This window comes from Anomaloglossus baeobatrachus, unplaced genomic scaffold, assembly GCF_048569485.1.
Source record: "Anomaloglossus baeobatrachus isolate aAnoBae1 unplaced genomic scaffold, aAnoBae1.hap1 Scaffold_365, whole genome shotgun sequence".
NCBI classification, from domain to species: Eukaryota; Metazoa; Chordata; class Amphibia; order Anura; family Aromobatidae; genus Anomaloglossus; species Anomaloglossus baeobatrachus.
This window is the reverse complement of record NW_027443001.1, coordinates 277,120-294,755: the sequence shown is the minus strand read 5'-3', so window position 1 is coordinate 294,755 and position 17,636 is coordinate 277,120. Positions and strand designations below refer to the sequence as shown.

Genomic DNA, 17,636 nt, shown 5'->3' with positions numbered 1-17,636 from the left:
CTGTCTATCCGATCCACAATATGCCGAACCCGAGCACCCGGCAGACAACACACTGTTCGGCATTCACGGTCTCGGCGACAGATGACCCTGTCTGTCCGCCTAATTATAGAGTCCCCTACCACTAACATCTGTCTGGGCTTTGCTGCACTCCTATTTCCCTCCTTCCTACAGCAGTTGTTTTCCTGGTTGCTAGGAGCAACGTCCTGCTGTAGTGACCCTAGTTCTGGCCCTTCATTCCTGATATCAGCCAAACAGGCATATTTACTAGGTTGTGCCAGGTCAGGACTAGGCTCCCTGACACTTTTTCCCCTACCTCTTCTTCTAACTGTTACCCAACTACCTACCTCTGGGTCCTGATTCTCTCCACCTCCACCATATCACTGGCTCCAGCCAGAGAAAGCTCAGTGAGCTCTAAACTCCTCTCCAGGTTTGCAATGCCCCTGAGTGTTGCAAGCTGCTTATTTAGATCAGTTACCTTGGCTTCCAAACACGCAACATGCTTGCATCGAGTGCAGACATATTCACCCTCAAACGGCTGCTCAAGGCATGCATACATCTGACAAGATACACACTTGGTAGCATTGTCCATGGAGCACCTATCAAATGGGGATAAACAGTAAAGTAGACAAACAAAGAGAAAAAAAAAACTAAAAAAAACACAATGGGAAACGTATAAGGATAAATTCAAACTATGTTCTTGTGTCAAACTATGTAATTGTGTTGAAACTATGCCACACTTATCTTTAAACCCTGCACACTTTGCTGCAGAACCTCGCTTGATCTGGCTGGTTTATATAGTTCTACAGGACTTGCAGAAGCTGCCAGAAGCTTCTAGAAACAGGTGTGACTAATGCTACTGATTAAATCCCAAGACAAACTTTTTTTTTTTTTTTTTGCTTTTTTAACAGTATCACAGACAAACAATTCCCTAATAAAATTAAACAATTACAGTTATCACCACTATGTAATTGTGTTGAAACTATGCCACACTTATCTTTAAACCCTGCACACTTTGCTTTGTTTTGACGCAATTTTTATGCCGCGGTTTTTGCCGCGGTTATTTTTCCGCGATTTTTGCCGCAGTTTTTTGCCAGGTGCACATTTGGTGCTGAAATCGCCTGCAGCAGCTTTCAGCACCAAATTTCCACCTGTGGCAGATTTTTTAAATTTTTTTTTACTTTTGGGGGCCAAGGGATGCAAATTTGATGCTGGGATTTTTACACCATATTCTGCTGTCTGAAGATGAGAGTGCATATACCTAGAAACACATGCACGCTCCTGTCAGAAGTGTGCAGCAGTGCCGGTGATGCGCTGTCAGACTCGTGCGGGTCTGACATCACCCGGCACAGCCTGCTGCTGTCTGAACATGAGCGTGCATGTACCTAGAAACACATGCACGCTCCTGTCAGAAGTTTCCAGCTGTTCTGCGATGTCAGACTCGCGGGGGTTGCTCACAAGTGTGACTGCGACGTAGAAAAAAACCGCTTGCTTTTTTTTTAAATATATATATATAATTAAAAAAAAAAAAGACGACGTGCGGTCCCCCCTAATCTTCACATCCAGCCATGATAACGCCGGCCGGGGGCTGCTATATCCTCAGCCCGCAGCCGTCCGGTATGTCGCATCTGTTAAATGCGACATACCGGTGCGATACCGGCTCTTCCCGCTGGCGTGATGCGGTGCCAGTCGGGGTAATAGCAGGGGTTAGCAGGGGCACATAGCTGCTGCTAAACCCTAGGTTTGTGATGGTACAGGCGTCTGTCAGATACCTGCATCACACAAACCTGTAAGTGACAGTAAATAAACACAGACACAGAAAAATCCTTTATTTGAAATAAAATACAAAACACTCCTCCTTCACCACTTTATTAACCCTCAAATACCCTGCAGTTCCGACGTAATCCACAGGAGAAGTCCCACGCCGCTTCAGCTCTGCTACATGTTAGAGCGAGCAGCCATAGAGCACGACCGTCCGCTCTGAGTGCAGCGTAGTACTGACCGCGATAAGCGATGACTGTACGGCAGACACTGTCACAGGCTGGGGGGCGGGTCAGCCAGGAACCAATCACAGCTGAGAGGACGGCCGGTGGGCGGGGAAAACACGGAAAGCTGTGTGACAGCACAGGAGGTGAAAGCGCGACCCGGAAGCAAGTGTGCCGCCATGACAGAGTCTGGTAAGTATGAAACGCTATTTATTTATTGGGTTTTTTTTTTCATTTTTTATTAAATGCCGGTTCCGGATCCTGCAGCCGGAATCCCTGGCCCGGATTTGGCTCGGGAATAGTGCTGAAACCGCGTGGATCCGGACATTTACAGCCCGGGCCCGCTCAGCCCTAGTGCTTGACTATCCCACTGCCTCTAGTGGGGGCTTTTGTCAGGTGGTGGGACCTTCATGTTGTCACTTCATTAACCCTGAAGGACTCATGCAGGTTACATATGATATAGTCCAAGCAGAAAAACTGAAGCGGGAATACACAAAGGCTAATGCATTAGATGATCTGCCTCTTCCTTCATGGCTCCCATGGTTAAATCCATTAAATTTGTTCAAAGGCGTGGGTGGATGGATAACTGGGATAATACACTATGTGATCAAAGGAGCTTTTGTAATATTGGTAATTGCAGCACTGATAAAATTATTTGTGATACTTGTGAAGAAAATTCTGGGAACTAATTGTAAATGTTTTTCAGGAAAATAACATCAAAAAAGAGAAAGATACTGAATCCCTCCAAACCCAAGTATTGATGACAATGACTACCACAAGAAGATGCAGATGCATATTATGTGATAGAGAAACCTTGGTGGACCTGGCAGAGTGCGCCTATTGTGGAAATCCTATCAATCATATGGAGTTGACACAACCACAAGAAAGTCAACAAAATGAGAACTTTAATATTGTGTAAAACACTCATAAGTGTGTGACATATATCATATAAACACATTTACACAGATCGAATAAACTATAGTCTCAATATATTATTATATTATTATATATCTTATATAGTCTCAAATATATTTACATCTCCCCTCTTTCTTATATATTAATAGGAGGGGAAAAAAAAAAAAAGGGTAGGCATAGGGAAAAAGGGTAGGTCGACTTACAGGGTATGTCTGAATGGTAGTACGCCATAATATGCGTAGGGAAAGCCTTGTGTATTGTGAAGTAGGGCAACTCTACAGACCTACTGATAGGTAGGGATATGTAGCATAGAATAAAAAAATACTAAAAAGAGGGGAGTTGTTAAAGTAGACACCATTTTGTTTTATTCAGCCATTTTGTCTATAGTCTGCTACACATACTCTAGCCAGTTAAAAGATTATTATGTTTTATTCTCTCTTATTCTCATGTAATGACCATGTTGTGCAAGATATAAGGGGGCTTTACACGCTACGATATCATTAATGTTTTATCGTCGGGGTCACGTTGTTAGTGACGCACATCCGGCGTCATTAACGATATCGCAGCGTGTTACACTTATCAGCGACCTTAAAAATGGTGAAAATAGTTTACCATGGAGAGATCGTCCCAAAACCAAAAATCGGTAAGGGTTGTTTATCCATGTTGTTCGTCGCTCATGCAGCAGCACACATTGCTATGTGTGACACCGCAGGAGCGAGGAACATCTCCTTACCTGCCGCCGGCCGCAATGCGGAAGGAAGAAGGTGGGCGGGATGTTATGTCCCGCTCATCTCCGGCCCTCCACTTTGATTGGGCGGCCGCTTAGTGACGTCGCGGTGATGCCGAACTTCCCTCCCCCTTGAGGGAGGGATTGTTCGGCAGTCACAGTGCCGTCGCCGACCAGGTAAGTACGAGTGACGCAGCCGTAGCGATAATGATCGCTGCGGCAGCGATCACACGATAATCGAATGTGCGACGGGGGCAGGTGCTTACACGCTCGATATCGCTAGCAATTGCTAGCGATATCGTAGTGTGTAAAGCCCGCTTTACTCTTTGCTCGAAATATGTGTACTTGGCAGGATTTTCTCCACCATATCTTTTTATTTCTTAATTTACTGGAATAATATAATTACTAAGGTCAAATTTAGCCAAAAGAATGTCGATTCCCAGAAAATTATAAAATGCTTGTCAAACATATGTCAAAATTGATGGATTACTCTGGGAACATGTAATTGGCCCAAAACTTCCCCCTATTGTGTAATTCCCCTTTTATGTAATCTCTTATCTATTTTTACACACTTTAAAAAAACCTATATAACCCACCTAATACAATGAACAGTGTGACTTTGCAAATTAAAGACTTGTCTGTCTTGGTTTGTCAAGCGTCTCCACACGCGACATGGCTGCCGATCCAATCATCCTGTACTAACTGAGAGAGAAAAGTCTCCCGTCTCTAACAAATGTTTTGTGAACCATTGTCTCAAACATTGGTTAGTAGTGGAGATGACACACTAGGATTAGCAGAATGTGATCTAATTCTACTGAATTGCTGAAATCTAGTCTTCTTATATGTACTGTTGGTGAAAACCCTTGTGTGGTTAGAACCACGCACGGTGGAGTCTATTCACTCACCAATAGTAGGGTTTTTCGGAGTAGGTTGAGTTATCCTGTTTGGATAGTACATGATAATCCTCCCTGTCTCTGTAATTTTTTAGACTTTTTAATAATAGTCTCTGTGAGATCCTCTGCAAAACAGCCGCCTCTTACACTGGGCTCCACCACAGAAGCTAGTAGTCAAGCTAGTTCTTCCCTAAACCACACAGTACAAACCAAAGCCGAAAACCACGAGACAGAACAATACTCACGTCTTTAAAACTGGATATCACAATTGTCCCTGCTATCTCAACTGTGTGAGCTTTGATGCACAAGAAGTTCTGATTTCCAATTAAAACATTTCCCATTCTGAACATAAAATGGCTTCTCCCCTGTATGAATTTTCTGATGTCTAACAAGGTATGATTTCTGAATAAAACATTTCCCATACTTTGAACATGGCATTGGCTTCTCCCGGTGTGAGCTCTTTGATGCCCAACAAGTTTTTGTTTCATTCATTACTAATTGTTATTTCTGATGAGATGTACTATTGTACTGTAAAAATATTTGTACGTTTGTATTACTACAACTTATGTACTATGATTGTTGATTTTTTTTATTTATCACTTTATATATAAATAAGTCCAGTCTGACGAAGGGCTGTTGGCCAAAACGTCAACTTTTTGTGGACAGTTCCATGCACAGCACTTTGAAATAATTTTTTTCAACAATAAAAATGAACACAGCATAATCTAAGTCTCTTTACTTCATTTGGGGTAGTCAGTGTGCTGGAATTCTCTCATTTGCCTTACTTTTTTCGTACTAGCACCTGCTAATTGGTGACACTGAGCCTTACTTGTACTCTGTTTTCCAATTAAAACATTTCCCACATTCTGAACATGAAAATGGATTCTCCCTGCATGAATTTTCTGATGTCTAACAAGGGATGATTTCTGAATAAAACATTTTCCACATTCTGAACATGAAAATGGCTTCTCCCCTGTGTGAAATCTTTGATGGCAAACAAGCTCTGATTTCCGAATAAAACATGTCCCACACTCTGAACATGAAAATGGCTTCTCCCCTTTGTGAATTTTCTGATGCGAAACAAGGTTTGATTTCTGAATAAAACATTTTCCACATTCTGAACATGAAAATGGCTTCTCCCCTGTGTGAAATCTTTGATGGCAAACAAGCTCTGATTTCCGAATAAAACATGTCCCACACTCTGAACATGAAAATGGCTTCTCCCCTTTGTGAATTTTCTGATGCGAAACAAGGTTTGATTTCTGAATAAAACATTTCCCACATTCTGTACATGAAAATGGCTTCTCCCCAGTGTGAACTTTCTGATGCCCAACAAGTTTTGATTTCTGAATAAAACATTTTCCACACTCTGAACATGAAAATGGCTTCTCCCCAGTGTGAATTTTTTGATGTGTAACAAGATATGATTTATGACTAAAACATTTTCCACACTCTGAACATGAAAATGGCTTTTCCCCTTTGTGAATTTTCTGATGCATAACAAGTTTTGATTTCCGAATAAAACATTTCCCACACTCTGAACATGAAAATGGCTTCTCCCCTGTGTGAGATCTTTGATGCCAAACAAGTTCGAATCTCTGAATAAAACATTTTCCACACTCTAAACATAAATATGGCTTCTCCCCTGTGTGAATTTTCTGATGCCTAACAAGGCTTGATTTCTCACTAAAACATTTTCCACACTCTGAACATGAAAATGGCTTCTTCCCAGTGAGAGTTTTTTGATGATTGGAATTTTGGTCTTGTTTGAAAAGATCAGATGATAGAGCTTTCCGATGAAGGACTGGAGGTATATTTGGGACAACATCATGCTCTTCATATGTATCATGTGTTATACAGTCATCATCTGTTATAAATTCTGAAGATATTAGAGATCCATCTGAACTCCCAATACAGTCATCTGCTAAAAATAAACACAATGTTATTATTTTTTAATGATATCTTGAAAGTTAATTTATTTTTTTAAACCATAACATCAAATTAAATTAGGAAAAAATATATTCTTAATCTGTTGGCCAATTTTGACATCTGTTACATCTTCGTTAATTCGGATCTCCCATTCCTAGCACAAGTTCTCTGGAATGTGCTACAGTAAATAATCTGTACTGTTGTCACAATATGACTGCAGGATAATGAGGGACAAAGTGCTCCTATACTGTCCCTCACGCTGACCCTAAGCTATTCCTAACCTCTGGATTACCCCTGAAGATGGAGATGCTGGAGTCTCGTGCCTTACTATTCTGCTGATGAGATCTAATCTGTAATCCTCCAGGGAAGGAAGGGGTAGGCATATGATGGAAACACAGAATAAGACAGACGGGAAACACAGATTAAGACAGATGAAACACATTGCAAACTCACAGAAATAAACAGTGAAAGACTAAGGAGAAAAGCAAGAGCAGGAAGGCAGCAACAAAAAACAACAAGGGTTAATACCACAACAGGTCACAGTAATAGTGCCCAACAACCTCCCGTAAGTCTGGATCACAACACCTGACCAGACCAGTATAGGTAAGCTATAGCTGGCATTAATGAAATAATCCAGCCAGTATATACAGGAGGGGAGCAAATTATACTTTCTCCTCTACAGCATTGGATCAAAGACATTAACAAGCAGCCCCGCAGAGAATAAGGGGTACTTTACATGCTGTGACATCGCTGCCGATATATCGTCGGGGTCTCGTCGTTAGTGACACACATCCGGCACCGGTAGCGACATCGCAGCGTGTAACACAAATGAGCGACGATCAACGATCGCAAAAACGTGCAAAATAGTTGCTCGTTAACAAGTCGTTCACTTCCATAATATCGGTGCTGCTGCAGGTCCGATGTTTGTCGTTCCTGCGGCAGCACACATCGCGATGTGTGACGCCGCTGGAACGACAAACATCTCCTTACGTCCGTCCACAGGAAAAGGAGGAAGGAAGGAGGTGGGTGGCATGTTCCAGCCGCTCATCTCCTCCCCTCCTTTTCTATTGGGCGGCGGTTCAGTGACGCTGCTGTGACGTTGCTGTGACGCTGAACAAACCGCCTCCTTTGAAAGGAGGCGGTTCGCCGGTCACAGCAACATCGCAGAGCAGGTATGTGCGTGTGACGCTGCCGTAGCGATAATGTTCGCTACGGCAGCGATCACCACATATCGGCTGTGCGACAGGGGCGGGTGCAATCTCGCTCGACATCGCTAGCAAATGCTAGCGATGTTGCAGCGTGTAAAGTACCCCTTAAGCCAGCTTTACACCTTACAATTAGGTGTGCGATCTCGTATGCGATGTGACACGCCCAGGTTGCATATGCGATTTAATGAGATCGCACGTAGGTCGGTCATTTGCTGTCACACGTGCGTTAATAGTCTATGTTAAATTGGTCAATTTTGTGTGCGATCCTTTAGATCATGTGTTCTGTGACGTATGCATTGGGCACCGTTTTTTTTTTTATTTATTGACTTGCCAAGCGTGTGTAATGTGTAGGGATGCGTTTTTACTATGTCATCTGCCATTCAGCTCTGCTACATGGCCGCTAACAGCAGCCACAGACAGCCATGTAGCAGAGCTGAATGGCAGATGACAGCAGACACAGAAAGAGCCGCACGATCAGAATGAACTCGGGTTAACTTCACCCGACTTCATTGTCATGCTGCGGCTCTGTCTGTGTCGCGTCCTGATTAGCGGTCACCTGTGAAGGACTCACCGGTGACCGCTAAACTCCTAAGTAACTGAATTGAGCAGCCCTCTCTCATATACTCACCGATGCCCGATCCCCGGCGCTGCACAACATTCACACTGCTCCGGTGGCTTTTACTATTTTGAAAAAGCCGGCCGCTCATTAAACAATCTCGTATTCCATGCTTACCCCGCCCACCGGCGCCTATGATTGGTTGCAGTGAGACACGCCCCCACGCTGAGTGACAGGTGTCTCACTGCACCCAATCACAGCAGCCGGTGGGCGTGTCTATACTGTGCAGTGAAATAAATAAATAATTAAAAAAAACGGCGTGCGGTCCCCCCCCCATTTTAAAACCAGCCAGATAAAGCCATACGGCTGAAGGCTGGTATTCTCAGGATGGGGAGGTCCACGTTATGGGGAGCCCCCCAGCCTAACAATATCAGCCAGCAGCCGCCCAGAATTGCCGCATACATTAGATGCGACAGTTCTGGGACTGTACCCGGCTCTTCCCGATTTAATCTCTCCTCTGACTTCCTGTGTTCAGTTCCTACAAGTCCCAGAATTCTTTGTGGCTCTAGGGCGGTGTCTAGCTTATCTAACACACCCATTGTGTCTAATACACCCACTCTGCTCCCACCCAAACCCTCCTCCCTGCCTCTTCCCAGTTGATGGCCAAAGAGAAATCACAGATACAGCAGCTCTGCACAGCCAGGGGAAGAAAGTGTGTGTGCGCGTATATACAGTGTATGTGTATATACAGTGTGTGCGCGTATATACAGTGTGTGTGTATATACAGTGTATGTGTGTATATACAGTGTGTCTGTGTATATATACAGTGAGTGTGTATGTGTGTGTGTATGTCATACTCACCTGTCTGCAGGGTCCCGAAGCCATGCCTGCTTCCAGCCCCTGTCTCGGTACCGCCGCTCTGGCTGTGTGCAGTCTCCCCGGGGCACGTACGAAGCTTGCAGGACCTGGCGGTGGATCACCTGATGCAGTCACCTGACGCATCAGCTGATCGATTCTCGTGGTGTCGCCGGCTTTTTCGCGCCCGGCCGGCTATCAGCTGATCCTGCCATCAGGGGACTTCATCCCTGATTACCGGCAGCTCCTGCAGGATCAGACTCCCCTGCAGGAGCTGCCGGTAATCAGCACAGACGTGAGTATTTATTTATTTTTTTTTTTTTTTTTTGCACTGATGCATCAGCTGATTGTATAATCGGCTTTTATACAATCAGCTGATGTGTGATGTGATTCACGTAGTTTAACCTGACACATCATCTGATCGCTTTGCCTTCCAGCAAACCGATCAGATGATATTGGATCCGGATTGGACGGCGCGGGACCCTAACCCAGGATTACTGCGGAGGGGGGTTTATTTCAATAAAGATGGAGTCACTAATTGTGTTGTGTTTTATTTCTAATAAAAATATTTTTCTGGGTGTTGTGTTTTTTTTTTTTATCATTACTAGAAATTCATGGTGGCCATGTCTAATATTGGCGTGACACCATGAATTTCGGGCTTAGGGCTAGCTGATAATATACAGCTAGCCCTAACTCCATTATTACCTAGCTAGCCACCCGGCATCAGGGCAGCTGGAAGAGTTGGATACAGCGCCAGAAGATGGCGCTTCTATGAAAGCGCCATTTTCTGGGGTGGCTGTGGACTGCAATTCGCAGTGGGGGTGCCCAGAAAGCTTGGGCACCCTTCACTGTGGATTCCAATCCCCAGCTGCCTAGTTGTACCCGGCTGGACACCAAAATTAGGCGAAGCTTACGTCATTTTTTTTTTAAAATTATTTCATGAAATTCATGAAATAATTAAAAAAAAAGGGCTTCTCTATATTTTTGGTTCACAGCCGGGTACAAATAGGCAGCTGGGGGTTGGGGGCAGCCCGTACCTGCCTGCAGTACCCGGCTAGCATACAAAAATATGGCGAAGCCCATGTCATTTTTTTTTCTTTTTGTGTAAAAAACTGCATACAGTCCTGGATGGAGGATCCTGAGCCTTGTAGTTCTGCAGCTGCTGTCTGCTCTCCTGCATACACTAGTGAATGGAGGATGCTGAGCCTTGTAGTTCTGCAGCTGCTGTCTGCTCTCCTGCATACACTAGTGAATGGAGGATGCTGAGCCTTGTAGTTCTGCAGCTGCTGTCTGCTCTCCTGCATACACTAGTGAATGGAGGATGCTGAGCCTTGTAGTTCTGCAGCTGCTGTCTGCTCTCCTGCATACAATGAACATTTTGAATAAGGAAATGACATCAGACCTTTTTTTTTTTTTTCATCAACAATCTTTAATGGCATTGTGCACTGATTAAAAACGCAGTGAGCAAAAACGCAGCAAAAAACGCACCAAATCGCGGCAAAAACGTGACATGCAGCATCGCAGGTGATAGAGCAGAGCAAGTTGGTGTTACGGGGGGCTGTCTGATAATAACCGAAAGGAGTATCAAACAGTCAGGGTCCACCGTGCAAAGACTTTGCTGCAGACTATGGCAGAGTGCAATACCTCTGTTAACTCACAGAAGGATATAATAAGTAAGTAAAGCAATTCCTCCCTTACTTGGAGGGTGTGTGGAATGATCTCTGTTAATAATCACAGAGACAAATGCAATGTGTGCGAAATGGCACCTACCTAGGTCCGCTCTTCTAGTGGTGCAAAAGAGACGAACAGCAGCGTAAGCCGCACAAAGCTCCTACCTGAGTTCGCTCCACTAGTGTGCGAGGACACGAACCACTAGATATGGCACCTGCCTAGGTCCGCTCTTCTAGTGGTGCAAAAGAGACGAACAGCAGCGTAAGCCGCACAAAGCTCCTACCTCTGTTCGCTCCCCTAGTGTGCGAGGATACGAACAACTGCCAGACGCAGTATAAGGAACGTTACCCTAGCGGCAACGTCCACCTACGAGTAGAATCACAAGGCCTAGCCAGACCATGTGCCTCAGGCACCTGCCTATGTCCGCTCCCCTAAGAGGTAAGGATACGGACAGCAGCCGAAGCTGTAAGGTATAAGAACGCTACCCTGCCGGTAGCGCTCACCTAGCATAGACAGAGGAATGCCTAGAGGAACGCGCACAGAGCGTCTACTCATATGCATGAACCAAGAGGACTGAGCACCATGCGGCGTGTGTCAGGGTCTTATATAGACTCTGTGCCTCATCCAAGATGGAGGACACCAGAGCCAATCCGCTGCCAGAACGACAGGAGTGACGTCATGCTGGCCTATCACCGAGCAAGACGTCACAAGCACATGACCAGCGACCAATCGGCATAGAAGGTGTCAGAGACATGTGACCTCGTGTCAGCGATGATGTCACCCGCACATGTGCAATGGCTCCAAGATTGGACTTAGTCTCCGGCGCTCGCACATGTGCAGTAGCAAGAAATCTGGACTTAGTCTCCAGCGCTCGCACATGTGCAGTAGCAAGAAATCTGGACTTAGTCTCCAGCGCTCGCACATGTGCAGTAGCAAGAAATCTGGACTTAGTCTCCAGCGCTCGCACATGTGCAGTAGCAAGAAATCTGGACATAGTCTCCAGTGCTCGCAGCAACCGTAACAGTTGGTGACATGCTCTGCTCTGACACATAGTGTGCTGCATGTCACTGTATCCACTCTGGGACTTGTTGTGCAGGTGACCGGATGATACATGTCACTAACTTGCTCCACTCTGTGACTTCTGCTGCATTGTTCCAACTGTATACACTCTCACCTGAACAAGTCTCAGAGTGGGGCAGTTAGTGACATGTATCATCCGGTCACCTGCACAACAAGTCCCAGAGTGGTGAAAGATAGTGACATGCAGCACACTATGTGTCAGAGCAGAGCATGTCACTGTCTCCACTCTGGGACTTGTTGTGCAGGTGACCGGATGATACATGTCACTAACTGCCCCACTCTGTGATTTCTGCTGCATAGTACCAACTGTATACACTCTCACCTGCACAACAAGTCCAATAGTGGAGACAGTTAGTGACATGTAACATCCGGTCACCTGCACAACAAGTCCCAGAGTGGAGAAAGATAGTGACATGCAGCACACTATGTGTCAGAGCAGAGCATGTCACTGTCTCCACTCCGCTGACCTCACAGCCCGTACACGCTGCGATGGATGCAGGGGGACACAGAACAAGTAATCGGCCGACACTGGAGTCATCTGATTACTTGGGATGAATGAGAAGTAAAATGCTCTGGTGCTCGATGGGCGAAGCCCATGCCGATTTTTTTTGTAAAAAATTCATTAAAAATAAAAAAACAAAAAAATCACATTGTTTGTGGGCTCACGCTGCATTTTCTATTGCTAAGGGTAACCAAAGCAGCTACTGGCTGCTAGCCCCCGCTGCTTGGTGTTACTTTCACTGGCAATAGAAATGCAGGGAAGCATTTTTTTTTTTATAAAGGTTTTTCCCTGAAAACGTTTTTAAGAAAATGACGTGGGCTTCGCCATATTTTTGTATGCTAGCCAGGTACAGCAGGCAGCTACGGGCTGCCCCCAACCCCCAGCTGCCTAGTTGTACCCGGCTGGGAACCAAAAATATAGAGAAGCCCTTTTTTTTCATGAATTTCATGAAATAATTAAAAAAAAAAAAAATGATGTGGGCTTCGCCAAATTTTTGAGTCCAGCCAGGTACAACTAGGCAGCTGGGGATTGGAATCCACAGTGCAGGGTGCCCAAACTTTCTGGGCCCCCCACTGCGAACTGCAGTCCACAGCTGCCCCAGAAAATGGCGCTTTCATAGAAGCGCCATCTTCAGGCGCTGTATCCAACTCTTCCAGTGGCCCTGGTGGCAGGTGGCACGCTGGGTAATAAGGGGTTAATACCAGCTATGTTTTACCAGCTGGTATAAATCCCGAGATTCTTAATGTCAGGCCAAGTTTAACCACCTGGCCATTAAGAATCTCCAACAAAGGGTTTAAAAAAAAAAAAAAAAAAAAGACATCACACAGAGAAAAATACTTTATTAGAAATAAATACACAGACACAGTAGGGACTCCATGTTTATTACTCCCTCTCACCCCTCCACAATGAGATTTCTGTACTGACCATGCGAGGAAAAGAGAGCGGGGGGGGAAGAGAGCGAGCGGGGGGGGGAAGAGAGCGAGCGGGGGGGGGAAGAGAGCGAGCGGGGGGGGGGGGGAGAAGAGAGCGAGCGGGGGGGGGAGAAGAGAGCGAGCGGGGGAGGAGAAGAGAGCGAGCGGGGGAGGAGAAGAGAGCGAGCGGGGGAGGAGAAGAGAGAGGGGGGAGAAGAGAGAGAGGGGGGAGAAGAGAGAGAGGGGGGAGAAGAGAGAGAGAGGGGGGAGAAGAGAGAGAGGGGGGAGAAGAGAGAGAGGGGGGGAGAAGAGGGAGAGGGGGGAGAAGAGAGAGAGAGGGGGGAGAAGAGAGAGGGGGGAGAAGAGAGAGGGGGGAGAAGAGAGAGGGGGGGAGAAGAGAGAGAGGGGGGGAGAAGAGAGAGAGGGGGGGAGAAGAGAGAGAGGGGGGGAGAAGAGAGAGAGGGGGGGAGAAGAGAGAGAGGGGGGGAGAAGAGAGAGGGGGGGGAGAAGAGAGAGAGGGGAGGGAGAAGAGAGAGAGGGGGGGAGAAGAGAGAGGGGGGGGAGGAAGAGAGAGGGGGGGGAGGAAGAGAGAGGGGGGGGGAGAAGAGAGAGAGGGGGGGAGAAGAGAGAGAGGGGGGGAGAAGAGAGAGAGGGGGGGAGAAGAGAGAGAGGGGGAGAGAAGAGAGAGAGGGGGGGAGAAGAGAGAGAGGGGGGGAGAAGAGAGAGAGGGGGGGGAGAAGAGAGAGAGGGGGGGAGAAGAGAGAGAGGGGGGAGAAGAGAGAGAGGGGGGGAGAAGAGAGAGAGGGGGGGAGAAGAGAGAGAGGGGGGGAGAAGAGAGAGAGGGGAGGGAGAAGAGAGAGAGGGGAGGGAGAAGAGAGAGAGGGGGGGAGAAGAGAGAGAGGGGGGAGGAAGAGAGAGGGGGGAGGAAGAGAGAGGGGGGGGGGAGAAGAGAGAGAGGAGGGGAGAAGAGAGAGGGGGGGGGGGAGAAGAGAGAGAGGAGGGGAGAAGAGAGAGAGGGGGGGAGAAGAGAGAGAGGGGGGGAGAAGAGAGCGCGGGGGGAGGAAAAGAGAGCGCGGGGGGAGGAAAAGAGAGCGCGGGGGGAGGAAAAGAGAGCGCGGGGGGAGGAAAAGAGAGCGCGGGGGGAGGAAAAGAGAGCGCGGGGGGAGGAAAAGAGAGCGCGGGGGGAGGAAAAGAGAGCGCGGGGGGAGGAAAAGAGAGCGCGGGGGGAGGAAAAGAGAGCGCGGGGGGAGGAAAAGAGAGCGCGGGGGGAGGAAAAGAGAGCGCGGGGGGAGGAAAAGAGAGCGCGGGGGGAGGAAAAGAGAGCGCGGGGGGAGGAAAAGAGAGCGCGGGGGGAGGAAAAGAGAGCGCGGGGGGAGGAAAAGAGCGCGCGGGGGGAGGAAAAGAGAGCGCGGGAAGAGGAAAAGAGCGAGCGGGGGGGAGGAGAGAGCGAGCGGGGGGGAGGAGAGAGCGAGCGGGGGGGAGGAGAGAGCGAGCGGGGGGAGAAGAGAGCGAGCGGGGGGGAGAAGAGAGCGAGCGGGGGGAGAAGAGAGCGAGCGGGGGGGAGAAGAGAGCGAGCGGGGGGGAGAAGAGAGCGTGCGGGGGGGGAGAAGAGAGCGAGCGGGGGGGAGAAGAGAGCGAGCGGGGGAGAAGAGAAGAGAGAGAGGGGGGGAGAAGAGAGAGAGGGGAGAAGAGAGAGAGGGGAGAAGAGAGAGAGGGGGTGAAGAGAGAGGGGGGGAGAAGAGAGAGGGGGGGAGAAGAGAGGGGGGGGAGAAGAGAGAGGGGGGGAGAAGAGAGAGAGGGGAGAAGAGAGAGGGGGGGAGAAGAGAGAGAGGGGGAGAAGAGAGAGGGGGGGAGAAGAGAGAGGGGGGGAAGAGAGAGGGGGGGGGAGAAGAGAGAGAGAGAGGGGGGGAGAAGAGAGCGAGCGGGGGAGAAGAGGGGGAGAAGAGAGAGAGGGGAGAAGAGAGAGAGGGGAGAAGAGAGAGGGGGGGTGAAGAGAGAGGGGGGGAGAAGAGAGAGGGGGGGAGAAGAGAGAGGGGGGGAGAAGAGAGAGAGGGGAGAAGAGAGAGGGGGGGAGAAGAGAGAGAGGGGGAGAAGAGAGAGGGGGGGAGAAGAGAGAGGGGGGGAAGAGAGAGGGGGGGGGGGGAGAAGAGAGAGAGGGGGGAGAAGAGAGAGAGGGGGGAGAAGAGAGACAGGGGGGAGAAGAGAGCGAGGGGGGAGAAGAGAGCGAGGGGGGAGAAGAGAGCGAGGGGGGAGAAGAGAGCGAGGGGGGGAGAGAGGGGGGGAGGAAAAGAGAGCGCGGGGGGAGGAAAAGAGCGCAGGGGGAGGAAAAGAGAGCGCAGGGGGAGGAAAAGAGAGCGCAGGGGGAGGAAAAGAGAGCGCAGGGGGAGGAAAAGAGAGCGCAGGGGGAGGAAAAGAGAGCGCAGGGGGAGGAAAAGAGAGCGCAGGGGGAGGAAAAGAGAGCGCAGGGGGAGGAAAAGAGAGCGCAGGGGGAGGAAAAGAGAGCGCAGGGGGAGGAAAAGAGAGCGCAGGGGGAGGAAAAGAGAGCGCAGGGGGAGGAAAAGAGAGCGCAGGGGGAGGAAAAGAGCGCAGGGGGAGGAAAAGAGAGCGCAGGGGGAGGAAAAGAGAGCGCAGGGGGAGGAAAAGAGAGCGCAGGGGGAGGAAAAGAGGGCGAGGAGGGAGGAAAAGAGAGCGAGGGAAAAGAGAGGGGAGAGGAGAGGGATAAGAGGGGGGCAGAGAAGAGGGGGAAGAGGGGAGGGGGAGAAGAGTGGGGGGAGAGAAGAGAGTGGGGAAAGAACGGGGGGGGGGGGGCAGAGGTGCTCTGTCACCAACTGTCTCCACTCTGTGACTTGTGGTGCAGGTGACAGAATGCAGACAGTTGGTCCCATGCAGCAGGACAGGTGGCAGAGCACAGCGGTGACATGCCTGTCAGTGTCTTGCTGCTGGGAGGAGCAGATGATCACACTGCCCGACACCGGCCGCTCTCCTGACATCGCAGCAGAGCGGGCGGGTGGACAGTGTGATCACATATTTACGTGCAGGGAGGGATTCAGCTGAAGAACCATCTGCAGGACGCTGGCTCCACACTGACGTCCTCCGGATCCTCCCCTCGATGCTGAGCTGTGACGTGCGGTAGTCACCGCCCACAGCCCTGTCACTCAGTCTGAGTGGCGCCAGCATCCTGTGACGTACCCGTCCAGTTTGAGAGCCCGGAAATGCCGGGACGTCAGAGGATGCTGGCGGCCACAGCTCCAGGGGGTCATGTGACCGGCACTGAGCGTGCAGGATAGCGCCGCTCAGTGCCAGAACTGGAAACAGAAGCCAAAGGAGAAAACGCCTAGAAAAGGTAAGTAGAACTCCTACAGAAAATAAAAAAAATGGGTGAACCACCCCTTTAAGACCTTTGGTCACATGACGTGATGTCGAAAAGGTTTTTAAGCAGTCCTATAATCGGCATATAAACACTGGGGCCCCTAGGAGAATGGGAGCCCTGTGAAATTGCTCACTTTCCCCTAATGCCAGTCCTGCATGCCAGCCTGTCTTTTGTTCAGTTCATTTACACTCCTGCAATTAAGAGACCTTTGGTTACATCATGTCACATGACTCTAAAATCATCAAAGGTCCTTAAACAATCAACCTCCGAATACAACTGATGGGGTCCCTAAGAGAGGGGGGATCCTGAGAAATTGCACAGTTTGACTCCTCCCAACGTTGGCCCTGACAGTAACTAGGGCTTATTTTTGGAGTAGGGCTTATATTTCAAGCATTCTCCAAAAATCCCATAAAATCATGCAAGGGCTTATTTTCGGTGTAGGTCGTCTTTTCAGGGAAACAGGGTATTAATTATTAATAATAATAATTTTATTCATTTATATAGCGCTATTAATTCCACAGCGCTTTACATACATTGGTATTCATGAACCCTCTGCAGGTTTTTGAGTTTCCTTCATAACAACATAGAGGAGACACTAGAAACAAACAGCAGAAGAAGCAGAAGCAAAGAAAATACAGCTGAAAAAAAACACAGCAGAAAGTCTAAATATGTAAACACAAAATAAGTGCAGAAAGTGCATGAGTAGATATCTCTTACCGGATAGAGCTGGAGGAAACACATCCTGAGGAACATCGGGATCTTCTTGTCTACAGTCCTGTGGGAGAAGAGGACGGGGACATCTCTCTGGTGTTGTCCTCTTACTGGATAGAGCTGGAGGAGACACATACAGGGACTGAATTCATTCCTTACATACAGATAATTATAGGCCGTGTGTATTTAGTCCTGTCTATTACCTGGTGATGTGAGGGGCTGGGGAACCTCCATCATGACGTCCTTGTACAGATCTTTGTGTCCTTCTAAATACTCCCACTCCTCCATGGAGAAATAGACAGTGACGTCCTGACACCTTATAGGAA

General features: G+C 48.4%; 1 protein-coding gene across 1 annotated transcript; it reads right to left on the bottom strand.

Moving 5' to 3' along the window:
* Nucleotides 1–2,870: 2,870 nt before the first annotated feature.
* LOC142273630 (uncharacterized) lies at nucleotides 2,871–17,614 on the bottom strand. The gene is made up of 3 exons (XM_075332543.1): nucleotides 17,514–17,614; nucleotides 17,317–17,430; nucleotides 2,871–6,441 (listed from the first exon to the last, which is right to left on the bottom strand). Exons 1-3 carry the CDS (start codon nucleotides 17,596–17,598, stop codon nucleotides 5,258–5,260), a joined length of 1,383 nt encoding a protein of 460 aa, XP_075188658.1. The 5' UTR covers nucleotides 17,599–17,614; the 3' UTR covers nucleotides 2,871–5,257.
* Nucleotides 17,615–17,636: the final 22 nt, after the last annotated feature.